This window comes from Mesoplodon mirus (genome assembly GCF_964341445.2).
Source record: "Mesoplodon mirus genome assembly, chromosome: 19".
In the NCBI taxonomy this organism is placed as follows: Eukaryota; Metazoa; Chordata; class Mammalia; order Artiodactyla; family Ziphiidae; genus Mesoplodon; species Mesoplodon mirus.
In genome coordinates this window covers 19557418-19579454 of record NC_138995.1, presented here as the reverse complement: position 1 = coordinate 19579454, position 22037 = coordinate 19557418, and the positions used below count along the sequence as shown (strand labels likewise).

General features: G+C 58.2%; 3 protein-coding genes across 11 annotated transcripts; 1 reads left to right on the top strand and 2 right to left on the bottom strand.

Annotated features, from left to right (window-relative positions):
• Window positions 1-30: 30 nt before the first annotated feature.
• Window positions 31-8123, bottom strand: MATCAP1 (microtubule associated tyrosine carboxypeptidase 1). 2 transcript variants are annotated; one of them, XM_082607357.1, is made up of 7 exons: window positions 8039-8123; window positions 4814-5439; window positions 4589-4732; window positions 4181-4313; window positions 2960-3265; window positions 2761-2858; window positions 31-1737 (listed from the first exon to the last, which is right to left on the bottom strand). In XM_082607357.1, exons 2-7 carry the CDS (start codon window positions 5381-5383, stop codon window positions 1570-1572), a joined length of 1419 nt encoding a protein of 472 aa, XP_082463483.1. In that variant the 5' UTR covers window positions 5384-5439; window positions 8039-8123; the 3' UTR covers window positions 31-1569. The 2 variants fall into 2 exon arrangements, with proteins under 2 accessions (XP_082463483.1, XP_082463484.1); XM_082607358.1 differs by having other exon boundaries at window positions 1654-1737; window positions 3000-3265.
• A 448-nt stretch (window positions 8124-8571) lies between these two features.
• Window positions 8572-13716, bottom strand: EXOC3L1 (exocyst complex component 3 like 1). 3 transcript variants are annotated; one of them, XM_082607331.1, is made up of 14 exons: window positions 13599-13716; window positions 13249-13394; window positions 12862-13037; window positions 12561-12780; window positions 11405-12017; window positions 11208-11325; window positions 10947-11072; window positions 10747-10847; window positions 10432-10542; window positions 9564-9693; window positions 9322-9444; window positions 9070-9237; window positions 8869-8993; window positions 8572-8794 (listed from the first exon to the last, which is right to left on the bottom strand). In XM_082607331.1, exons 2-14 carry the CDS (start codon window positions 13292-13294, stop codon window positions 8605-8607), a joined length of 2247 nt encoding a protein of 748 aa, XP_082463457.1. In that variant the 5' UTR covers window positions 13295-13394; window positions 13599-13716; the 3' UTR covers window positions 8572-8604. The 3 variants fall into 3 exon arrangements, with proteins under 3 accessions (XP_082463457.1, XP_082463458.1, XP_082463456.1); XM_082607332.1 differs by having other exon boundaries at window positions 9082-9237; XM_082607330.1 differs by having other exon boundaries at window positions 9082-9237; window positions 12561-13037.
• Window positions 13036-21779, top strand: E2F4 (E2F transcription factor 4). Of its 6 annotated transcripts, none has more exons than XM_082607353.1 (12): window positions 13036-13316; window positions 15860-16147; window positions 16565-16674; window positions 16816-16977; window positions 17299-17342; window positions 18051-18112; window positions 18336-18633; window positions 19128-19313; window positions 19414-19635; window positions 21173-21220; window positions 21434-21478; window positions 21582-21779. In XM_082607353.1, exons 2-12 carry the CDS (start codon window positions 15914-15916, stop codon window positions 21695-21697), a joined length of 1527 nt encoding a protein of 508 aa, XP_082463479.1. In that variant the 5' UTR covers window positions 13036-13316; window positions 15860-15913; the 3' UTR covers window positions 21698-21779. The 6 variants fall into 6 exon arrangements, 5 of the variants coding, with proteins under 5 accessions (XP_082463479.1, XP_082463478.1, XP_082463482.1 ...); XM_082607356.1 differs by lacking the exon at window positions 13036-13316 and having other exon boundaries at window positions 13936-16147; window positions 19414-19461; window positions 19547-19635; XM_082607352.1 differs by lacking the exon at window positions 13036-13316 and having other exon boundaries at window positions 13935-16147.
• The last annotated feature ends 258 nt before the right edge of the window (window positions 21780-22037 follow it).

Genomic DNA, 22037 nt, shown 5'->3' with positions numbered 1-22037 from the left:
TGATTCTGGCTCTTTGCCCAGGAACTAGGGTGTGGATTTGTACCTCTAAGTCCCAATGACCTGGGCAGCCCTATGCCCACGGCCCAGTCCTCAACCCCTTTCCATCCTCAATAGCCCAAGCTGTACCCCTGGAGACCCCAGACCCAGGTCCCCAGTGGGACAAGGGCCAGACCCTTGGGCCCTGCTCCACAGCCCTTTTATCCTCGTGAACCATTTGGGGACATGTGTAATCACCAGCCCCACCTCATGAAAGCCCCTAGGCCTGGCACAAAGAGCCAGGAAAAGGGTACATCTTTCCACTTAGAGAGGGCTCGAGCTCACCACCTTGGGAAGTGAGATTAGAAAGAGAAAGGGATCTCAAGTAGGCAGAGCCCACACAGTTCATTGTAATTGTTTTAATTGTCTGGCTTTTCTCGGGACTGGGAGCTCAGTGAGGGTTGTGACCAGTTAACTGGTACACAGAAGGCGCTCTGTACATACTCACTGACTAAATGAATAAGGACTTTCCAGCTGTGTTTCCAAGTTTTCAGATGGGAAAACTAAGGCCAAGGAAGGGAGTAGGACAGGGTCAACCTCACACAGCTGAGTCTGAGGTGAAACTGGAAGCAACAATCATCTTGGCACCTCTCCTGGTCTAGGAGGGGCTCAGAACTAGGAACAACGAGGGGCCTGCCCCTCAGGCTTGATTGTGGCTGCTGCCAGGCTATGCCAACCTCTGCCAGAGACCAGCTGTGAGCATGTGGACAAAGACAGGGACAGTAGAGGCCAGTGCAGGAGATGAAGGCAGGGCCGGGTGAGCTCTTGGCTTGATTCACGGTGGGGGGGTGGGGGGGTGGGGGGGGTGGGGTGTGTGTGTGTGTGTGTGTGTGTGTGTGTGCGCGCGCGCGCGCGCGTGCAGTCGGTGCCTTCCAGAGGAGCCCTGTTCCCTTCAGAAGCTGCTGCGTCCCAGCCCCAGTAAGTAGAGCACATAAATAAGGAATAAATACATGACAGTGGGAGAGGCAAAATGCTGGAAAGCACACCCCAGCCCAGCTGGGTCTCTACTATCAGGATCCCTGCTCCTTGAGTCTGTGTGAAAGCCAGGACCTCAGGCTCAGGCAATCACCCCAGAAGAAGGGAGATTCCCCACCAGGACCCAGTGAGAGGTAGACAGTATGAAAGCTGAAGGAGCACCAAGGGGCCAGGTGGGGGAGGAAAAGACTGGAGTATGCAGACACCCAAAGCCATCTCATGCAAGAACAAGTTTCTACTCCCAAGCCACGGCCCCCATCCCCATCCATTCTCAGCTTCCCTCCTGCCCCCAGGCTTTTCCTCTGCTCAAAAGGCAGCTGGAGACAGGAGGGCAGATTTAGTTTGCCGGACATGCTGCTGTTGGCCTTCAGGGTCCAGGGAGGCTAGCAAGGGACACACACTCTCTGCTGTTGCCTCTCCTCCCTCCCGAAATGCTTCTGCCCTCCCCATTCCCAAGAAACACGCAGGCTGTGGAAGCACAGAGCAGCCAGCTTCATGTTCTGGGGGCTGATCTGGAGCCCTCTTTCCAGGGCCTCTGCCTGTAGGCCTCAACCAGTATCAGTCATCAGGCAGCAGGCGGCCCAGCTCTTTCTCATCCAGCCGGTTGGTGGTCATGATGTGCTCCAGCTGCTGCCGGTAGCGTGCTAAGTCCTGCATGAAGTGGGGCACCCGGGTGTTGTCCAGCACCCCATGGGGTCGAAGGTGATCTACATCCTCATAGGACACCTGCAGGAAGAAAGCTGGGCCTCAGGAGTAGGCAGGGTGCCCTGGCTTTCAGGCAGCTGGTCCCAGCTCTCTTGCAATGGCCCATAGCCCTTTGCTCCTGGAACGCCTCCCTCTCCCCTCCTGATCCACTCCCAATGTTATGTACCCTGAGGCTCAGTCCCGGGTGTTTGCTCTTTCTCTCAACACCTTCCTTTATCATCGATGTCCTACAACCTCACTCCTGTCTCCAGTCCAGCTTCCCCCTCACCTCCAAACCTAGGTATCCAACTGCCTTCTGAACACCTTCCCCGGGATATCCCTCAGGCACCTCAGACTCCCCATATCCAGCATTACTGAGTGCCAGCTTATGCCATCCCCACCCTCCTCACAGTCCCCTAGGTCACATTCCAGGTGGGGGCTTGGAATCTGTCACCCTCCCACTCAGAGTGGCCACTGAGTTAAAAAGATCCACTCTCTGAAGATCTCTCTAGCTTGCCGCTTCCTCTCCAACTGCATGGCCACTGCTGGCTTATGCCAGACCATCATCAATTCTGCAAAAGTGATTGGAAAGGCCTCCTCCTTTTCCCCCTGCACTCCCTTCCCTAGGCCTCTCCTCCCATATGACAGAGGGAGCCTTCTAAAGCAAACCACCTGTGCCACTCTTCTGCTCAAAGCTCCTAGGATTCCCCATTGCTTTGGATGAAATTCGACTTCCTCAGCCTGGCACAAATACCCAGGGCCAAGGACTTGTTCCCTGGCCATTTCTCCAGCCTCCTTCCCCAGGCCTTCCTGACTGCTCCCTTGGCCTGGAATGCTCTCACCTCCTTTGAAGTGCAGTGTCTACACACACACCTGTGGGCTGGCTCAAGCACCTATATTGGCTGCCAGACTGTCATTTCACCTCCTGTGCTCACATCCACCCACGCTCCCCCCATCAGAGAGGCCTGGCACCCAGTCCTCAGTTGAGTTCCAATCAGAGGCTCAGGGAATACTGCAGTGAGGGGGAGAGCTGGCTGGGCCCTCTAAAGGCCCGTGGTCCCTCACCTTGCCCAGCGAGGTCAGTAGCGGGAAATCGATGGTCTGGCGATGCCGCAGAATGCGCACGATGCCATCCAGGTACACCTGATCCTTGCTGAAGCAGCCTGTGGACACGGGAGGGCCGTGAGCCCTAGGCCCAAAGCCCCACCTGCACCCCCCGCATGCTGCCACAGATCAGGACACTCCCCACCGCACAGGCGCCCACCGGGCAGCGAGGTGTCAGTCTGGCCGCGCTTGGCACGCACGCAGTACTCCCAGCGCACGTCGGCGTCCTGCACGTAGCGCGCCAGGTCCTGGAACAGCTGGCGGAAGGACATGTGCGCGGCGCGGTGGATGGTGTAGTAGAGCAACGCGGCGCGCCACAGGAAGGGCTGCTTGCGGAACAGCACACTGTGCAGGCTGGCCAGGCCCTCCTCGGTGGGGTTCGCTGGCCGCAGCCCATACTGCAGCCGGCCCTCGGCGCTGTGCCACGGCTGCCGCGCGTTGTTCACGCCCCGCAGGTAGTGGGTACCTGTGGGGTGGGCGAGGGAGAGGCTGCGCTGGGCCGCGCATCCAAGGGACCCTCCTGCCCGGCCTGGGTCCTGGTCCACCCAGCTGGACCTCTAGCTGGCGACTCACATATCCTCATGCCTCTAAACTCAGGCTCTTACACAAGTCCCCTCCACCCCAAACTCATACTCACCCAACCCCAGACAGCATGAAGACTCTCCTCAGGTGAACTCACACCCAAGGATCCAGAGTCTCACATACATGAACCCTCCCTCACCCGTCCAGGGCTACACACACACACACACAAACTCTCCCAAACTCACACTGCCCCCTAAGCCCCCAGAGAGGTGCAGGAACTCACACACTACCCCAGCCCCACATCCTGCATGCCCATATCATGCTGATGTCCCCAGCAAAAACCACCTTTTGCCCAGAACAACAGGATTCTTGAGGAGGAGGGACAGACAGAAAAGAATAGTAATTAGTGTCCCATGCTCGTTTTTCCAGCCTGGCCCTATCCCCTCCTAAACCCAGCTCTGTGTGTCTTCAGCTAATTCCATTCCCAGGATCTGAACTTCCACCCACCGGGGAGGGCATGTTGGCTGGGCTTGTGGGACCCTTAGGGCTCTCCCTCTGGCCTGTCTGGGCCTCAGCAGTCTTGCCCCACTGTCAAGGGAAATCATAGAGGAAGTAGAGGGAGGAAAAGATACCCAGAAGGAACAAGAAATGAGGGTGAGCCCAGAGAGTGGGCTGGCATGTTCTGGCCTATGTCTGTGAGCCAGAGGAAGGAGGTAGCTGCTCATGAAGGGAAGGGGCCCATCCTCCGGAGGGAAGGGGAAGAAAGAGAGGGGGTGGGGTTACTGGAGACCCTCACTGCCCCCCCTTGTCCCAGCCCCCTCTCACCCCTACCCGCCCACCCGCCTACCCACACCCTGACCTATCTCGTGCCGCAGCATGCCCTCCAACCAATACTGGCGGGCTCCAGTCAGGTTGATGGCCAATGTTGGTCGGCTGTTCTCCACCATCATCACTGCCTGGGACAGCAGGTCCTCACTCAGCTGCACCACAACCTGCAGGCGGCAGAGCCCTGAGCCATGGCCACCAGCCCAGGGGCCAGTGTGCAGGTGGACCCACTGATGCCACAAGGCAGCCAGGCTGGACACTTGGCCACAACACCCACCCTTCCCCACCTCTGCTTGGAGCCAGCTCCCACCTTACCGGGGCAGGGGCAGGGCTTGCCCGAGGTCACTAGCTCCATCAGTGTAGAGCTGGGCCTGGCACTGCCCACTCAGCAGCCTGGTTTGGAGCATGTGGAAAAGGGGCCTCGCAGGCAGGGCGAACTCACCTCCCCAGCGCAGCCCTCCTTCTGCATGTATTTGCGCACAATGGACCAGATCTGGCACTTGGTCAGCAGCTGGCCCCCAGTCGCAGCCTCAAAGTGTTCATAGGTACCAAACTTCTCCAGGACAGCCTCAATGATGCCAACTGCCTGCACAAAGGGCCACGGTGGCAGGTCAGGCCAGGCCTCTCAGGTGGCAGGGCCAGGGTGAGGTGGGCAGTCTGGACTGACCTGATGGAGGAACTGTCCAGAGGCCTCACAGTACTTCTCCAGCACAGCCGTAGGTATGGGCTCCTGGTACTCAAACTGTGGGTTGTAGGTGTAATGGGACTGGAAGAACTTGTCCCGCTCACAGTCCATGTTGGTTGGCCGCAGAGCCACCAACATGCAGGGGCTCTTGCTGGCACCACGGCCTGCATCCTTTCGAGTCTTAGCAATGTGAGGCAGGGAGGCCGCGGGCCGCAGGGTGCCCCCACCTGGGGCCCGTCCCCGTCCAGGTGGCACCCGACCCTGGGTGCTGCCCCCCCGCCGGCCAATACTGTTTACGGTGTAGGTGCTCTCACTGCGACGCATGTGGCCACGGTGGCCCAAGTGCAGCTCTGAGAAGGGCTGCAGCACAGGCCGGGGCCGCAGGGCTGAGCGGACTGAGAGAGCCAGGGGCAAGGCCAGGGACCGAGGCCAGGGGTACAGTGCTGTCCCATCTCGGTCTGAGGGCCTCAGCCTACGGCCCAAGGATGAGGGACTGGATGGCGGGCTGGGGGGTGCCTGCTCATACACCTGATCCCCTGAGTCCAGCACCATTCTGTCCTGGGGGTCACATCCAGCTGGGTCACTCCAACTCCCCACACGGTCGACTTCTGGAGACACAGAAGGGCATGTGGAGGCCAGCATGAGTGGGTGTGGCCTGAGGACCAGCAGGCCCTGTGCTCCATCCACACTGCCCTTGCTGGGCCTTTGGTGGGCCCAGGACCTGACGCCAGGTTCTAACCTCCACCCTAGTGTCCATCCCCTCCAGCAGGCTCACCCAAGCAAGCTGGACTGGGGGAAAGCAAGAGGAAGAGTCTCATACACCCAGCTAGATGGTGGCTACTCAAATCCCCTTAGACTGTGAGCTTCTGAGAGCAAGGCCTAAGCCCCTATTCATGATTCTAACCCCTGTGCTCAGTGCCCACCCAGACTGGGAGTTTGATACAGTGTAGCCTCAGCTGCCAGGATGACAGGTGAGGGGGTCTCACTACCTTCTACCTGCCTTCTACCTATGGCATTTTCTCAGTCTCACCCCGCCCCTCCCACCTGGCTCCATCCACTTCCTCCAGCCCATTGGGATTAGGCCTCCGTCAGTTTGAATGCCTGCAGGCCCCTTGCTTATGCTAGTCCCTCCACCTGGAATGCTCTCTCTCCCTGGGCCATCTGCTCAAATCCAAATTAGAATCAGCTTTTGGTGAGCAGAGGGAAACTGCAGCAAATCCAAGCCAATCCCTGGTCTGTCCCCTAGAGTCATCTTCCTAGTGGTCATCCAAGGCCAGTGTCGGGACACTCACCCCTGACTCTATACCAGGGCTCAGTCCAACCCAGTCTCTCCCCAGAGACTGACTGAAGGCTCCAGCCTCCAAATTCTCCTGCCTGCTCAGGGACATAAGTCCAGCATTTCTCTCCTTTCCTACATCTCCTGCACCATCAATCTCTTCCTCTCTACTGGATTCTTCCCATCAGTATAAACACATGTTGTTATTTCTCCATCTTAAAAAAACAAAACAAAACCCTCACTTGGCCCCACACGCTTCCAGCTCCACTGCATCTCCCTCCAGCGGTTTCCTAGGGCAACACAACACCTCAAGTCGTCTATACTCAAGTCTCCAATCCCTTCTTTCCTGTTCTCTTCAATTTCACTACAAGTGGGGGCTTTTGTCCCCCACTCTCCATCAAAACTGATCTGACCAAGGTCACCAATGATCTTCATATTGACCAGCAGAATTTGACAAAGTTAATGACTTCATCTTGGCTTGGCCATGTTCTCCACTTGGTTCCCAAATACACTGGAACATGGTTCTCTCACCTCACTGGCTGTTTGTTCTTGGTCTTACTTGCTGGTAATCCCTATCTTTCTGACCTCTTGACACTGTAATGTCCAGAACTTGGAGAATTCTCTCCTCTTCTCCGTTTATGCTCACTCCCTAGGTGATCTCATCCACTCTCATGGTTTTAAATATGTCAGCCCAAACTTCTTCCATAAGCTTCAGACTAGTGTTGCCAGTTCTCCATTCAACATCTTTACTTGAACGTCTAACAGGTATCTCAAACTGAACATGTCCCCTGTCTGGACTGCTTTCCCCTCATATAACTGCAGGGGTCACTCTCACTTTCCTCAGATTTCTGTACAAATATCTTGTTAGAAAAGCCTCCCTAACACACCCTCTATAAAATAAACCTACCCTAGACGCTCTCCACCACAACCTCCCCTTCTCCACAGTATTGTCCTATGATGCAGTTATCACCATCTGAAGTACAGTACAAGTTGAGCGTTAGCTGTTTTCTCCTTTTAAGTGTTCCCAGCTGTGTCCCCAGAACAGTTGCTTAATAAAGGAATGAAACCAAGAGCCCTTGTCCTTCTCAGAACTGGAATCATACCTTCCCTGCACTTTGCTTCCCCATCTAGTTCTGATCCCCTCCCGCTCCTCCCGGCACTCTGCCTAGTGACAAGCTGCTGGAAAAGATTTCAGGCCTCAGGCTTCCCTCCCCTCAACTAACTATACACTTTTCTGGATTCCTCACTGGTCTCCGGGCCTCTGCTTGTACTAATCCCTTTCATCTCCACTTCTTTCATTTGACCTACCTCTTTGCAATTACCAGAATATGCTTGTTTCTTTCATGTCTCAGGTCCTTCTGCCAAGAATGCCCTCCCAATGTCTCCCCGTGGCAAACTCCTTAACCATTCTTCAGGACTTGGTTTAGGCTTCATTTCCTCCGGGAAGCCTTCCCAGCGTCTTAGAGGTTCCCAGTGCCCAGGCGGCTTCTTTACCATCCTAGGCTGTCACTGTTGGAGCCTAGGTCCGTGTCCCCCCATCATACCCTGAACTCCCTGAGGGCAGGGACGGTTCTGATTCACCCCCATGACCAAAGTAGCCAGCTCTAGATGCAGACTGAATGAAAGATGGTTGTGGGAGGAGCCCAGGCTGAAGGCGGAGTCTGGTGATAAATGAGAGGGTGTGGCCTGCGCCAATAAGAAACTCCGGGAGAGGATAACGTGGAAGAGGAGCCAATGGGGACTGGGAGATCGATGAGGGGCGTGACCTCCAGCCAATAAGAGGCGGGGGATGGGGCAAAGGGAGTGCCCAATGGAGGGCGGGGCCGGAGGACAATGGAGCGGGGTTCCCTGGTAGATGAGGAGGGGTCGCATCGAACGCCTTCTCGGCCTCTCGGGGGTGGGGGGATTCCGTCCGCGTGCCGCGCCCCCACCTGTTCAATCCTCTTCTCGCCGCCGCCGTTCCCGCTCCGCAACCCCGGCCGCCGGCTGCCCAGCCCTCGGGAGCAGACACTGGTGACGCACGCACTCGGGCGCGCGCACGCTCAGACGAAGGCGCGCGGATTCACGTCAATCTCCGCGGCCTCAAGCGCCCGAGGACATGGCTGGGGGTGGGGCCAGGCAGAGCAGGAGGGGGTCCGCCATCGGGTCACGCCCCTGGGTGGGGTGTTGTCTTAAGCCCGCCCCCTCCTCCTCAGTAGTTGGACTCAGCAGTCGCGCGGGAGACGCGAGCTCGCTGCCGGTGCACGGACACGTGGGGATGTAGTCCGCAAACAGCGGCGGAAGCCCGGGTGCTTGGGAAAGCAGCCCATATACAGGTATGATGCCGGGATAGGTGGGGCGCAGACGTATTTCAGAACTGGAGACAGGATGCCTTAGGTATGTCACTGCACTTGGAACCCCTGACCTTCGCGGGGACTTTTATTTCTATCCCCCCTTCTCCAACGCACAAAATTCAGGCGTACGGGAGCCGTGGCTTTATTCTGCGGACAGCCGGGGGTCAGGCACAGGACCCCGAGGGGAGGCAGGAGGACAGCGGGGGTGCAGGTGCTGGCACGAGGCTGAAGAGTGCGCGTCCACCCGCTGGGGGCGAGGGCTGCGGGCCGGCCTGCAGAGAGCTGAGTGCGGCCAGGCGCTGCTCTCGGGACACGTCCCCGCGCAGGTCCAAGAGGGCGGAGACGTGATCCTCGCTATGGAGTACAGGTGCGTCAGCCCCGCCCAGCCCCCCCCCGGTCCCTCCTCCCTTCCCGGCCCGTCTTCGCACCTCACGTCGGGAAATTGTTGCCGCAAGCCTGCCACCTCGAGACCAAGCAGCGTGGGGTCGCGGAGGTTCAGCAGCTCCCTCAAGGCGAGCAGCACTGGCGCGCACTGAACGCTCTCCTCCAGGCCCTGAACATGTCGGGGTTGGTCTCTCTCCAGCCCTCGGCCCCTACCCAACCACTGAGACTCCCGCCCATCTGCTCACCCAGATTCTCACCAAACCGAGGAAAAGCTCCCGAAGCTGGGCGGCATCGTGCCGCAGGCGCTCGGCCGCCTGGGTCCGCTCGTCAGCACCGCGGCACACTAGGCGGCCTTGCATCAGCGCACGTAGGTACTGTAGCACCACGGTACGCTCCGCCTCGGCCAGCAGCAGCTGCGGGGAGCACGATCAAATGGTTCCAGGACGCTTTTCCCATGGGCGCTTTCCCCCCTCCCCAGCCTTCTCCCGCAAACGCACCTGGACCGCAGGATCCCGCACGTGTCGGAAGTCCTGGCAGAAGCTCGCGGTCCGCTCGCACACGTCATCCAGCAGCTCTGGGCTCGACAGCCACCGGCGAGAGGGCAGAGCCGCGAATAGGGGCTGGAGCGGAGGTCAGAGACGCGGCTGGAGGGAGGATTCAGATCCGGCATTCCCCGCAGAGACCCCCATGCATACGCTGTATCTCCTTCTCCCACCCCCATCTCCATCTGAAGCCTCACCTGTAGCTCCGCCAGCAGCGCCTCCAACACCAGGCGGCAGATCCTCCTCTGCAACTCGTCCAGCGCTGCCTCCACCGGAGCCAAGGCCCCTGGAGCCACCCAGTCGGGCTGCAGGACGGACACGGAGGAGCTGGACCGACCAAAAGTACGGCTTCAGGACCAAGGCCAAGGCCCGAGAGGCCCTTCGTTGTCTAGCCACTCGGGCGCCACCTAGTGGCGCAAGTGTGTTCCGTGAGGGGGGCAAGAAGGGCGGCGCCCTGCCCTTCTGGAAGTCTGGGCCGTGGATTGAGGATGGGAGTGGTGGGCTCAGCGAGCTAGAAGGGACACAGGCCAGCTGGACCTGCCTCTAATTCGCGGTGTGACCTTGAGCAAGTCATGTCTTTCAGTTTCTGTTTCGGTAAGGGGAGAGAGTTAATCCCAGTCAGGAGGGAGTCAAAATCATCGTTAATTTGTTTGTCCTCTCTTCCCCCACCCCAAGAACATAAGACCCAAGAGGAAGGGAATGTTTTTGTTTTATTCACAGCTGTAATGCCAGACATAACCTGGCACAGAGTAGGGCCTTGATAAATATTTGTTGAATGAATGAATAATTGACACTATGTGCCAGGTACTGTGGTAGGTACGTTTTATCTGTTATCTCATGTGATTCTCAGAATGTCCCATATACTACTGATGACAAAAGCAAGATTCAGAAAGATTAGGTAACTGGCCCAAGGTCACACAGCTAGTAATTAGTAGAACTAGGATAGGAACCCCAGGGCTATGTGAGTCCAAAATTCCTAAAGGCCTAGTGTGAGCTGGGTCCATACCTAATAGGTGTTCAGTCAGGGGTTAGTGAAGGTGGGGCTCGGCGGGGGCCTCCTGGTACCTGAGTGCTGACTGGTGGTTGAGGGTAGCCAGTAGGTAGGGCACGTAATGAGGGGCCGTTGCTTCCCCCCTGAGGTGGTCTCGGGAGAATCGGATCAGAGCATCACTGAAGCTGCAAAGGGCAGAGGTGGCTCCTGTATCTGCAACAGGGGTCACTGCAACCCCAGTCCTTGGTACTCTGGCCCCACCTCCAAGATACCCAAGGCCCTGTTTGGAAGGAGCCCTTTTCCACAGGTGTGTCTTATCACTCAGAGCCCCTTAGCGCTGCCCCAGGATCAGGGCCAGGGGTTGGGAGTGGGTCAGTGCCTTGGCAGACCTCCTCAGGAATGCGCTCAGTTCTGACAGTGCCATGCCATGCACCCGCTGCTGCAGTGACTCACTGACCATTCTGGTCACGCGAATGTTCTCTTCCAGGATCTACAGGCAGGGATGGGCAGCCATCAGCAGAGTCCTAATCCTGCCCTCCTTCCCTTTCCCTATGAGAGCTGCCCCCCTGCCTTGGCACTTTTCACCCACCTGCAGCACGATGGCTGGCATTGGTGAGTGGTAGAAGCCAGATGGGTCTGTGTCAGGCTCCTGCTCTCGGCCCCACTCAGCTACATCCCCGTCCAGTGCCTTCTGCAGCCACTGGGCCACACTTGCCTGGGGAAAGGGGCAAGGTGCAGCAGTATGTAGCAGGGCACTGACACTGCTAGAGACAGGTGGACATGCGACTCCACAGATACAGGCCCACAGCTGGTGGCAGAGCTGCTCTGAACCCGGGCCCCAACTACTCACCTGGACTTTGGCCACAAATATTGCCTCCAACTGCTCAATGTTCTCCAGGGTCAGGAGGGGCTCCAGGTCAGACACATCAGCCTCGGGCCCTAATTCCAGGCTCCCCATCATTTCTGGCCTGGACACGGGTAGCCCAGTGTTACCTTGAGCCTCCAGCCTTTGGTGCACCCACTTCCCATTGCCCCAGGGACACTGACCCCAGGTACACATGCAGTGCCCAATGCAGCAAGGTGAAGGCGTCGGCAGCTTCTATCTGAGGCCCTTCCAGGAGTTGCTGCAGGCAGCGGCGCAGGCCGCTGTGCAGGGTGTGGGCCCACAGCTGGACCACGTTGTAGTGTGGTGGGCAGCAGGGTGCTACCAATGCCTCAGCCGCGGCCAACTCTGCTGGTAGAGCCACCCGCAGAGCCTCCAGCCACTCTGCTAGTGCCCCTGGCCCAGGCTGCAGAGGTGTCCCAAAGTGGACCTGCTCCAAGCCCTCCTGTAGTGCCCGCAGACAGCGCTGCCGCCAGTCCCGGGCGGCCTGCTCCAGGGAGGTTGTGCGCCCAGCGTCCACTTCGGCCACACGCATAGCAGCCACCAGCAGGGCTGGATCCTCCCGTGCCAGCCGCCCGGCAGCCCCTGCAGCCGCCTCCACAGCCTGGCCCAGAGCCTCAGCCAGAGAGCCCAGCCCCTCGAACAGTGGCAACTCCAGGCCCCCGAGAGGTGCCCATGTCTCCTCTTGCAGCTGCTCCAGTTCCCGAAGGCTCACATATGCCTCCAAGAGCCGCTGGGCATCAATCAGGGTCTGTGTGTGGGCCAATGCAGCAGGCACTAAGCGGGGAGAAGAGGCAGCCCTGGGTCTCAGTCTTCCCACCTGTGCAGTGGGTATAGCAGTAGATGCTGAGGCCCTGGGGCTGGGGTGATGTGTAAAATATTTAATTATCAGTACAGTAGAGCATTGGTCAATCTGAAACGACCCAGGGAAGGGCCTACATGGTGGGCCAGGGGTAAACCCTTGAGCTGATGGAAAATGAGGAAGTCAGGGATCTTGGAGGGAAGGCAGGGAGGAACTGGGAGGGCCATGCCAGTGGCTATTCATCCACCCCGTTAGGGAAATATTTTCGTAAATTAACAGCCAGGTTGGCCAGAGCCACTTGGTGTCAGTCCTGACTCAGACATCCCATGCTTGGGAACCCCAGAATGAACTAATATGCACCCTTTCTTCATATGCCATTTGAAGCCTGAGTTACTCTCTGGGAGGTCGCCCACGTGTCCATCCACGCAATCTCCCACTGGCGCCCCAGGCCCTTGATCAGTGATGGTGGTTTTTGACTACCTGTCGGAGGACTGCGGCCTAGGGCCCTACACACTCACCAGCTCGCAGCCGGGGCAGCAGCTGAGACATGGCCTGCAGTTGCTTGTGTTGCACAACCTGCTCCCGCAGGGGTTCTAGGGTCTGTGCAGCCTCAGCCATACCCCAGAGCAACCCATGAGCCTGGCCCAGGGCTTCGCGGACTCCCTGCACGGCCTCAAGGGCCCAGGCCAGCTGCCGCACACCGGTCTTCACACCCTCCAGGTATGACTGCACCACCGACTGTGGGAGGGAGGCAGCCAGTGAGGCCTGGCCAGACCTGCAGCCCGCCCTCAGCACTCCTACCTCCTGCCTGATGCCCACCTTGATGCGTGCTTCCAGGGAACAGGTACGCTGCACCTCGCGGCTACGGTACTGGCCGAGCCTGGCCAGCTGCTCTGGCCGGTAGAAGATGCCCGAGGCCCACTTGAGTGCTGCACCCCGGGCCAGCTGCTCCGCCCTCTCCTGCTCCGGCCACTCAGGCCCTGGGCAGGAAGAGCCTGGGCAGCTGCGTCAGTTGGGCAGGGCCTGCAGGAAGTGGCTGCCACATCTGCTCCCCTTCCTACCCCTCGGCCTGTCCCCCAGGGCAGTCCACTCCTCTCCCTGCCCTCCCTATAGAGCTCCAGCCAGACCTGGCAGGGAGGACCAACCCCACCATCCCCATCTTTCTTGCCACCATCCCCCCCTCAGCCCACCCAGAAGGGCTCATACCAGGGGGAAGTGCGGGCTGCATTTTGTCCCTGGATGCTGAGTCCATGGCTGGAGGAGCCGGAGCGGAGGTAGGAATGGGGGCGAAGGTCCAGGTTAGAGCAAGTAGAGTGGGAACTCCTCTGAGCTGCAGCCTCCTCTAGGCCCCGCTGAGAAAGAGGAGGAAGGTTCTTGCCCAGCCCCCTCAGGAAATGAGAGCGAGGTGGGTGTGATGGGAAGGAACCTGAGACACCTTTGCCTGCCGGGTTTCTCATTTTTGCCCCTCAGATGCAAGTGAAACAGGGTAGGCATGGGCCTCCACTGGACACGGCTCCTGCTCTGAGTTGCAGAGGACAGTTTGATATGGAACTCACCAGGCTTGGCCAGGCGTCCAGTTCTCCCTCCTCCACAGATAGCCTTGGCCTTGAGGATGGCCCTCTCCCCTGGCCCTCTTGGCAGAGCTGGGTACTCCCACCACTGGCTCATGAGACCCACACCTCAGCGTGCAGCAAGAGACTTCCTCTCCCCAAGGAAGGCTCTGTCCCACCTCTCTGCCCAGGAGCTCCCTCCTCCCTCCAAGGTCCCGCCCTCTCCAAGGCCACATGCAGAAAGGAAGGAAGCTGAGTCTCTGGTACTTTATTCCCAACAGGAAAGAGCATCTGCACTGTGGGACAGAGTGGGGAGGGCCGGGCGCCACTTCCTTGGGGGGAGGGGGCGTGTACTCCCTGTGATCATTGAGACTTGAGCAGCCTATGCAGGATCTGTTGTGCTCAGGACACAGACATGAACTAGATGGCCCCAACCTGGGTGGAGAGCAAAGTGTGCAAATATGGGTGCAGACAACATCACAGTGTGACAACTGTGTTGACGGGTCCTTCAGAGGTGGGTGTGCCTCTGCACAGGAGCAGGAGACCACAGGCTGTTGTGAAGACGGTGTGTGGTAGGTGATGGCGGAGACGGGTGGAAGGGCTATGAAAGCTATGTTTGTCTTGGGAGTTAAAGGGAGCCATGGAAGGGACTACTAGGTAGTAATAATGTAGTGGACACTGGCTACTACCCGAATCCACCCTTCAAGACAAAGATACTTGTTCCCCCAGCTGCCAGAAATGTAGGCTGCTGAGGTCTCACAGCTGAGTCTCTCAGTCAGTGTTAGGGTATAAAGGCCAGGTACCCTTGCCTTGGAAGGCCTTGGAAGAGTCATCCCAGTTTCAGAGCTCCGAGTAGGATGGGCCAAGTTCTCTGTTTTAAAGATTTTTTAAAAAAATAAATTTACTTATTTTATTTATTTATTTTTTTTTTGCGGTACGTGGGCCTCTCACTGTTGTGGCTTCTCCCGCTGCGGAGCACAGGCTCCGGACGCGAAGGCTCAGTGGCCATGGCTCACGGGCCCAGTGGCTCCACAGCATGTGGGATCTTCCCGGACCGGGGCACGAACCCGTGTCCCCTGCATCGGTAGGCGGACTCTCAACCACTGCGCCACCAGGGAAGCCCAAGATATTTTTGATGTGGACCATTTTTAAAGTCTCTATTGAATTTGTTACAATATTGCTTCTGTTTTACGTTTTGGTATTTTGGCCGTGAGGCATGTGGGATCTTAACTCCCTGACCAGGGATCGAACCCGCACCCCCTGCATTGGAAGGCGAAGTCTTAACCACTGGACGGCCAGGGAAGTCTCTGAGGCCTCTATTTTTTTTTTTTTTTTTTTCCGTACGCGGGCCTCTCACTGTTGTGGCCTCTCCCGTTGCGGAGCACAGGCTCCGGATGCGCAGGCTCAGCGGCCATGGCTCACGGGCCCAGCCGCTCCGCGGCATATGGGATCCTCCCAGACCGGGGCACGAACCCGTATCCCCTGCATCGGCAGGCGGACTCTCAACCACTGCGCCACCAGGGAGGCCCTGAGGCCTCTATTTTAACTGCATCGCAGTTTAATTCTCCTCTCTGCGCAATTCTGCCTGTCTTACTCCCTTACAAGTGTGGCTTCTCAGTAAACTTCTTGCAGGCACATCCCTGTTTCCCAAAGAACTTGACCTAAAGTAAATAATAATAAATAATGACAATGTTAAAAATAATGAAACGATACTAGCAAACACACAGTCCTCCCACATGCCAGGAACAGCTCTAAGCGCTTTACATATATTTACACGTAGGTAAACATGTTTGCACTGGTTGAAAAGTGGTTATAATTCCATGGCCTCTGAGCACTGCAGTGTGGAGATAAGAGAAAGATGAGGCTGGGATCAGGGAAAGAGAGTGGGGATGGAGACAAGTGGACAAGCTAGATGTAATTAGTGCTTGCTGTTTGGCAGGAAGTGAAGGACAGGAATAGGATGGGTGATCCCAAGACAGTGGGGCAGCCTTTAGGAGCAGGTTTGGGGAAACACATTGGGTTCATCAGGCAGCATAGTCTCCTCTCCTGAGATGAGGGTTGGGGTAGAGTTAGTGGAGTTGGGGCAGGTTGGCCAGCCCGTAAGGTTCCAGTGGCTCCTCCTTCCCTGCTGCCGGGGCTGCCCAAAGACTTCCTCCACATCCTTCCTCAACAACGCTGGTCTCCGGGGATCCTGGGGGTTATTTTCGTCCTCTTCGGCGGTTGGACAATTGTTGATGGTCCCCGAAGTTTTTCGGCTGTGTTCGTAGAGATGAATTGTGCTGGATTCCCTGGGAGGGCGCGGAGCGGAAGCGGAAGCAGCGATGCTGGCGCCGGCGGCCTGGAGGCCAGGAACGGAAGCGGAAGTGGCGGCGGCGCCGGCCTGGCCTGGCCTGGCTGAGGGGAGGTGGCGGGAGGGCGCTATGGCGGAGGCCGGGCCACAGGCGCCGCCGCCCCCGGGCACCCCAAGCCGGCACGAGAAGAGTTTGGGACTTCTCACTACCAAGTTCGTGTCGCTTCTGCAGGAGGCAAAGGACGGCGTGCTTGACCTCAAGCTGGTGAGGCCCGGGCTAAGGGGCGACAGGGGGGGATGGTGGACCAGGCCTGGGCCGGTAGCGGGAACCTCCGGGGCGGCCCAGCTGAGCCCTCAGAGCAGGCCGCCATCCATGTGCTTTCTCACAGGAGGGAGGCCGGGAGCTGTTTCATTCATTCGGCCGAGGCCATTGGGCGTCAGCTATGTGCCAGGCTTGGGGCTGCAGGTGTTGGTCCTCGTGGCCCTCCCCGGCAGGTGTGGGGAGGAGAGCATCAGAACATCAGCTCAGGCTGCGCCAGGCCTCTTCCCGCCCCCCAGTCCCGAGCTGCTGTAGTGCCTGGGAGGAGGGTTGGAATCAAGGCCACCCCCTTTTCAGACTACTCCAGACTAAGTCTCACCTGAGAGTGGGGCTGAGCATTCCCCACTCTCTTCTGCCTGCCAGGCAGCTGACACCCTAGCTGTTCGCCAGAAGCGGCGGATTTATGACATTACTAACGTGCTGGAAGGTATCGGGCTGATCGAGAAAAAATCCAAGAATAGCATCCAGTGGAAGTGAGTGGGGGCACCAGGGAGGGCAACGGGATCTCCTACCCAGAAGCGTCAGGGGTGTGGGGTGGAGGGTGCAAGAGAGAGCAGGGGCCGTGGGACCCGGAGTTCTTGGCAGCCCCTCTCAGCTCCACTCCCCGGGCTCAGGGGCGTGGGGCCTGGCTGCAATACCCGGGAGATCGCGGACAAGCTGATTGAGCTCAAGGCAGAGATCGAGGAGCTGCAGCAGCGAGAGCAAGAACTAGACCAGCACAAGGTGTGGGTGCAGCAGAGCATCCGGAACGTCACAGAGGACGTGCAGAACAGCTGATATCCTCCTGGCAGTCCCTGCTCCAGGGGAGTGGGCGAGGGGCCCTCTAGTCTAGCTGGGTTTGCTTGTGGTCCCCTAGTCCCTATCCCTCTGGGGAGGGTGGTCCTACAGCTCCTGGCCAGGTTCCAGCCTCAGGCTCCCTCCTCAGAGCCTCTTGCCCACCAGTCTTGGACTGTGATCCCTCCCCATGTAGACCCCAGGCCTCAGGACTTTCTTTGAGAGCATATATGTCAGACCTCTGCTGGAGAGCTGGGTCTTCTCTGTGGTCAGCCATCTGTCGCTACGGGCAGGGCATCAGCCGTTCTCCTTAACCCCCACACCTTGGCCTACGTGACTCATGAGGACATCTGCAGATGCTTTGCTGGTGAGCACAGCCTGGGTTGGGGGAGATGGGTGTGGGGATGGGTTGAGCCACAGCCCTGAGCAGTGGACTCAGTGCCCAAGAGATTTCTGTCTCTTAAGAGGGTTCCTGGGGCCTGCCCAAAGAACAACCAGACAGGGTAAGTCCTGGGTTTAAGGGTCACTGGGACCCTATGGAGGCTAACCATACTGAGAGGGTACAAGAATCCTGGGCTGGGTCCCTGGGTCAACCCCTGCCTACATCGTCCCCTAGGTTTGGCTTCTCACGTGTGGCAGAAGCATACAAGGGAGAACGTGTGTTTGCATGTTCATGTATGCTTGTATGCAGGGGGCAATGGTGCCCACTTCCAACCTACAGTTAGTTTAGTTGCCTTGTAGGTACAGGAACTGTTTCTTGTTCATCTTGCATCTCCCAGCCTGGTTCTGGGGAAGGAATGTTGGCCTTGGCTAGAACATCTACGCTTGGGGAGCAGCCCCGTCAATCAAGTGAGGTGCCCATGGCCAGCAATCTTTTGCTCCATGTGTCTGAACCCAGATTTTCTGGTTACTGACCCCTGGGCTTTTAGGAGGAGAAAAGCTTTAGTTCTCTGCCCCAGCCTACTGTCCAGCCCCTCAGAGACCATGATCTCCGTCCTTGCTCTAAGGGATGGGCACCCCATTCTCAGTTCAGATTGAGCCCGTGGGCCTTGATCCATCCTCCTTGTCATCCTAGGAGACACCCTCCTTGCCATCCGGGCCCCGTCGGGCACCAGCCTGGAGGTGCCCATCCCAGAGGTGGGTGCTCAGCCCAGCCATGCGGGGTTGGTTGAGGGCGGGTGCTGGCTGTGGAGCCCGATAAGTCCCGGGTGGGGCAGGTAGGGGAGGCCTGGGGTTTGAGGTTATCTAGGAGAACGGGCAGCCTAGGGTGGGAGAGGACACTGGCCCTTGCCCAGGGTCAGGCAGGAGCCGAGCCTGCTTCCAATTCCACCTGTCCTCCACCCCACACCCTCACCGGTAGGGCCTCAATGGGCAGAAGAAGTACCAGATTCACCTGAAGAGCGTAAGTGGCCCCATCGAGGTGCTGCTGGTGAACAAGGAGGCATGGAGCTCACCACCTGTGGCGGTGCCTGTGCCGCCACCCGAAGATCTGCTCCAGAGCCCACCTGCTGTCTCTACCCCTCCGCCTCTGCCCAAGCCTGCTCTGGTCCCGCCCCAGGATGCCTCACGCCCAAGCAGTCCCCAGGTGACCACCCCCAACCCTGTTCCCGGCAGCACCGAAGCCCAGGGGGTGGCCGGTCCAGCCGCTGAGCTCACAGGTGAGGCACAATGGCCATGTGGTGATGGGGTGATTTCTGGGGCCCAAGAGGCAATACCTCTGTATGATGGAATGCCGTACTCAGAGTGGAAGGGACCCTGTGGGGTTCTTTCTCCTGCTCCCCCATCCCGCAGGCCTCTCCTTGCTAGTGCAGCGAATGGCCCTTGTTAACAGGGAAGTTCTGACTGTGTGAAGGGGCATTAGTGGTGGCAGTTTTCCCCCAGATCCGCCAGTGTCACACTTGCCCTGGCAGCCCCTCTTGAAGTGTGGTCACGGCGGCCATGTCCGTGAGTCTCCCTCCTGCAGGCTTCGTGCCCTTGTCTCCTTCAGTGAGTAATTTTCACGTTACCTTTTGGGGAGTGATGGGCAGTGCCTAACTTTCCTTGGGCCTAGGAACTAGGGCGCTAATCATCCTGGCTGTGGCTTCTAGCACGGTCAGCTTCAATATCCTGCTTCCTGTCCCCAAGTGACTGGGTTTGGGGGATGTGGTTGCAGTGAGTGCTGGCCCTGGAAGCGATAACAAGGACGGTGGTGAGCTCAGCTCCCTCCCGCTGGGCCTGACAGCACTGGACACCCGGCCGCTGCAGTCCTCTGCCCTGTTGGACAGCAGCAGCAGCAGCAGTTCATCCGGACCCAACCCTTCTACCTCCTTTGAGCCCATCAAGGCGGACCCCACAGGTGGTGAGTACTTGTCCCCTTGGCAGCAGTGAGAACCCAGCCTCAGAGAGTCCCAGGTCAGAAACAGAGTTGGGCTTGGAACCCAACTCTCCGATCTCCTCAGCCGAAGCTGGCCAGCCCCCTGCCGTCAACCAGAGCTCTGCCAGCCAAGGTGAGGAGCCTGGCCTCTGGCTTGGTGCTGGTGCCCCTTTGCCCCCTTCCTGGGCTGACACAGAACTCCCTGGCCCTCCCTCAAGCCCTGCCTGCCACCCTTGGACCCCGGTCTCAGGAAGGTGTGAACGCTCTCCTGGGGAACGGGCTGTGGTACGGCCCTCAGGCTCCAAAGGTGGGCAGTATGTTCTTAGGAGAGGTGGTGTCACCTGCCTGGTGTCTCCTCTCCATCTTGTGACTTGAGTGTTTGCTTTTTCCAGGACTCATTCTCCTCGACCCTCGAGCACTGCTAAGTCTCTCCTCGTTAAATCACACTTCATCGCCTGGGTCTCTCTCCTTCCCCATACCCTCTGTGTTTGGACCCCCTGAAACAGTCATGTCCATTCTACTCCATATGCTGGTCCCCTAGTCAGCCTTCGGGTTGCGGCAGTCAGGCCCCCGCCCCCCGCCCCATGCGACACCAGTGCTACTCTTGATGAGTTGCCCGGCTCCGACGGCTCCGGCAGGTTTCCAGGCCGATTCGCTCTGGTGCTCTCTTGCTCTGTGTTGATGCTCTTTTTCCTCCTTTGGCATTAACGATGTCAGCTCTTGCCTCTTCTCCCTTAATTGGCTGCTGCTTCTGACCTCTCCCTGGCATTCCTTTAAACCTGGCTTCCCAGATCTCTGGCTCATTCCACACCTGTGGAGGGCCCCGGTTCTGGGTAGATGAATCCCAGCCTCCATCTCGCCTAGGCCTTTTGCCTGAACTTTACCTCTTGTGTCCACGTGCCTTCCTCTGCACATCCAGTGGGCACTTCATTCCCATGTGTCCTCAACTGAAACTTGGATTTCCACCTTTGTGCCTACCCGACCACTGGCCCTAGTCACCCAGGCCTGACACCTGGGTGTCAACTCCAGCTCTATCTCCTTCTCCCTCCTTCTCCTGCTCCCCACCCCACATCAGCTTAGTGAGTTCTCTTGTAGACACCCCCCATGGATGGCCTCATGTATCCTAACACTCAGGATCACTGCTAGCCACCTCTCTCCTGAGTTCTTCAGCATCTTCTTTACCCCGACTGACAAGAATCTGTTTGAAACACAGCCTGACTGGCATTTCTCTGTTTACAAAAGTACCTTTAACAGCTCCCAAAGGTCTGCTAGATAAAACCAGAGCCCCTAAACCTGGCATATGAAATCCCTCGTGATCCAGCTCCAGCACTCCTTTCCTCTGTTTCCCATGTGTGTCCTCCTGGTTAGACATTTGTAGCAGTGTCATCACCCTGTAGCACTATCCCCTATTTGAGAGTGCCTCCTCCTCTGCCAGGTGACCTGGCCTGGGCTGTGGTCTCTGAGCCTGGCACCAAGTAGGTGCTTAGCAAGGGCAGGGATGGACAGCACATCCTCTGTCAGACAGGGCATCCTGCATCAGACAGAGCATCCTGCATCAGACAGGGTATATACTCTGAGCCCAGAAGTGGAGAGGGTGTGCTGCCCTTCTGCCGAACCACTGAGTTAGAAGGGCTGTACCGATTACCTCCAGTGGTCCTTTGGCACCGAGGAATTCAGGTCTGGTAGGGGAGACTGGCAGACAGTGCCGGCTTGGTCTGGTGCAGGGCCTACATCTCAGCTGTATGGAGCCCCTGGGTGGGTGATAAAGGATCTGGGGAAGTGGGGGCTAGAGTGGGACCAGGCTGGATCTCTGTGCCCTTGAGCATGGCTTTCTTGTCTTTCAGTTCTGGAGCTCCCCAAAGAGCTGTCAGAAATCTTTGATCCAACTCGAGGTAGGGCTGTGTTCTTCCCTGGGGCTGGGGTGAGGGGCACAGCTCACTGGGTGTTAGGGCCGTTTTCTTGCCCTTCTGAGGACCTTATGGTTGTGCCTGGTACCTGGGCAAAGGGTAAAGTTCCTGATGGGTGGCTGGGTGGTCCCCTTCATGGGCTTTGGTGGGTGGAGAGGCGGGAGCCAGAATGTAACTGAGCTCTCCCTCCATCCCCAGAGTGCATGAGCTCAGAGCTCTTGGAGGAGCTGATGTCCTCAGAAGGTAGGTGGCCCAGGCAGGTGGGGGGTGAGTGTGTGTGGGCAGGGCTTGGGTGGCTGCTGGGTGGAGTCTTGCCCCTGGGGCCTCAGTCTGTTGCTCTCTGCAGTGTTTGCACCCCTCCTCCGCCTTTCTCCACCCCCTGGAGACCACGATTACATCTACAACCTGGATGAGAGTGAAGGTGTCTGTGACCTCTTTGATGTGCCTGTTCTCAACCTCTGACTGACAGGGGCATGCCCTTTGTGGCTGGGACACAGACTGTCTAACCTGGGGGCTGCCTGGGGACCTCCCCCCACCCCACCCCTACACAACTTGAGAGCCGTAGACTCCTGGCTTCCTCAGCCTTCCCTCACTGCACAGTTCTGGCCACAAGTCCCACTCCTGCACCAACACCTGTTCTGTGCTGGGAGAGCAGGGGAAAGGGGCTTAGCCCTCTCCACTGTGGAGCCAAAGTGTTTGCCACTCCTTTCTGGGGGCCTTCCCCTACCTGGTAGCCTCCCCCGGCCCTCCCAGAGTTCAGTTTCAGCGGCCACCCAGTGGCACAGATCCAAGGACCCTCCCT